Source organism: Crocuta crocuta, unplaced genomic scaffold, assembly GCF_008692635.1.
Source record: "Crocuta crocuta isolate KB4526 unplaced genomic scaffold, BGI_CrCroc_1.0 scaffold440, whole genome shotgun sequence".
NCBI lineage: Eukaryota > Metazoa > Chordata > Mammalia > Carnivora > Hyaenidae > Crocuta > Crocuta crocuta.
Window position 1 is genome coordinate 248,850 of NW_027527457.1, and position 336 is coordinate 249,185.

At 54.2% G+C, this 336-nt stretch overlaps 1 protein-coding gene across 1 annotated transcript in view; it reads left to right on the top strand.

The window, feature by feature from the left end:
* The first annotated feature begins 239 nt into the window (after positions 1 to 239).
* The window catches only part of TAF1 (TATA-box binding protein associated factor 1), a 77,187-nt gene continuing 77,090 nt past the window's right edge, over positions 240 to 336 (top strand). The window contains exon 1 of the mRNA XM_077763290.1: positions 240 to 314. Within this exon, the coding sequence (XP_077619416.1) occupies positions 285 to 314 (30 nt within the window). The 5' untranslated portion in view covers positions 240 to 284. The remainder of the gene's footprint in view (positions 315 to 336) is intronic.

The window sequence follows — 336 nt, forward strand, 5'->3', positions numbered from 1 at the left end:
CAACGGTTCCTTTGACCAACCGCTTGCCGGATATGTAACCTCCTGATCGTGTACTGTCGAATCAAAAGCCGTTAGTAAAGTTGTGAAACAAATTCTCCTTTATCGTAGGGCGGCCGGTCTTTCCGGTTCCCTCCCCGCTCCTCATTCCGCTTCCGGTAGGACCTGGTTGGGTCCAGGAACTCTCTAAGTCACTTCTGGGCGACTAATAGTTTTGTTTCCGGTCTGTGGTACCCGGCTGGGATTTGCTGCTGCCCGCAGCCGCTAGTGACACCACGACCGCCATCATGTCTGACACAGACAGCGATGAAGATTCGGCGGGAGGAGGGGCATTATCTC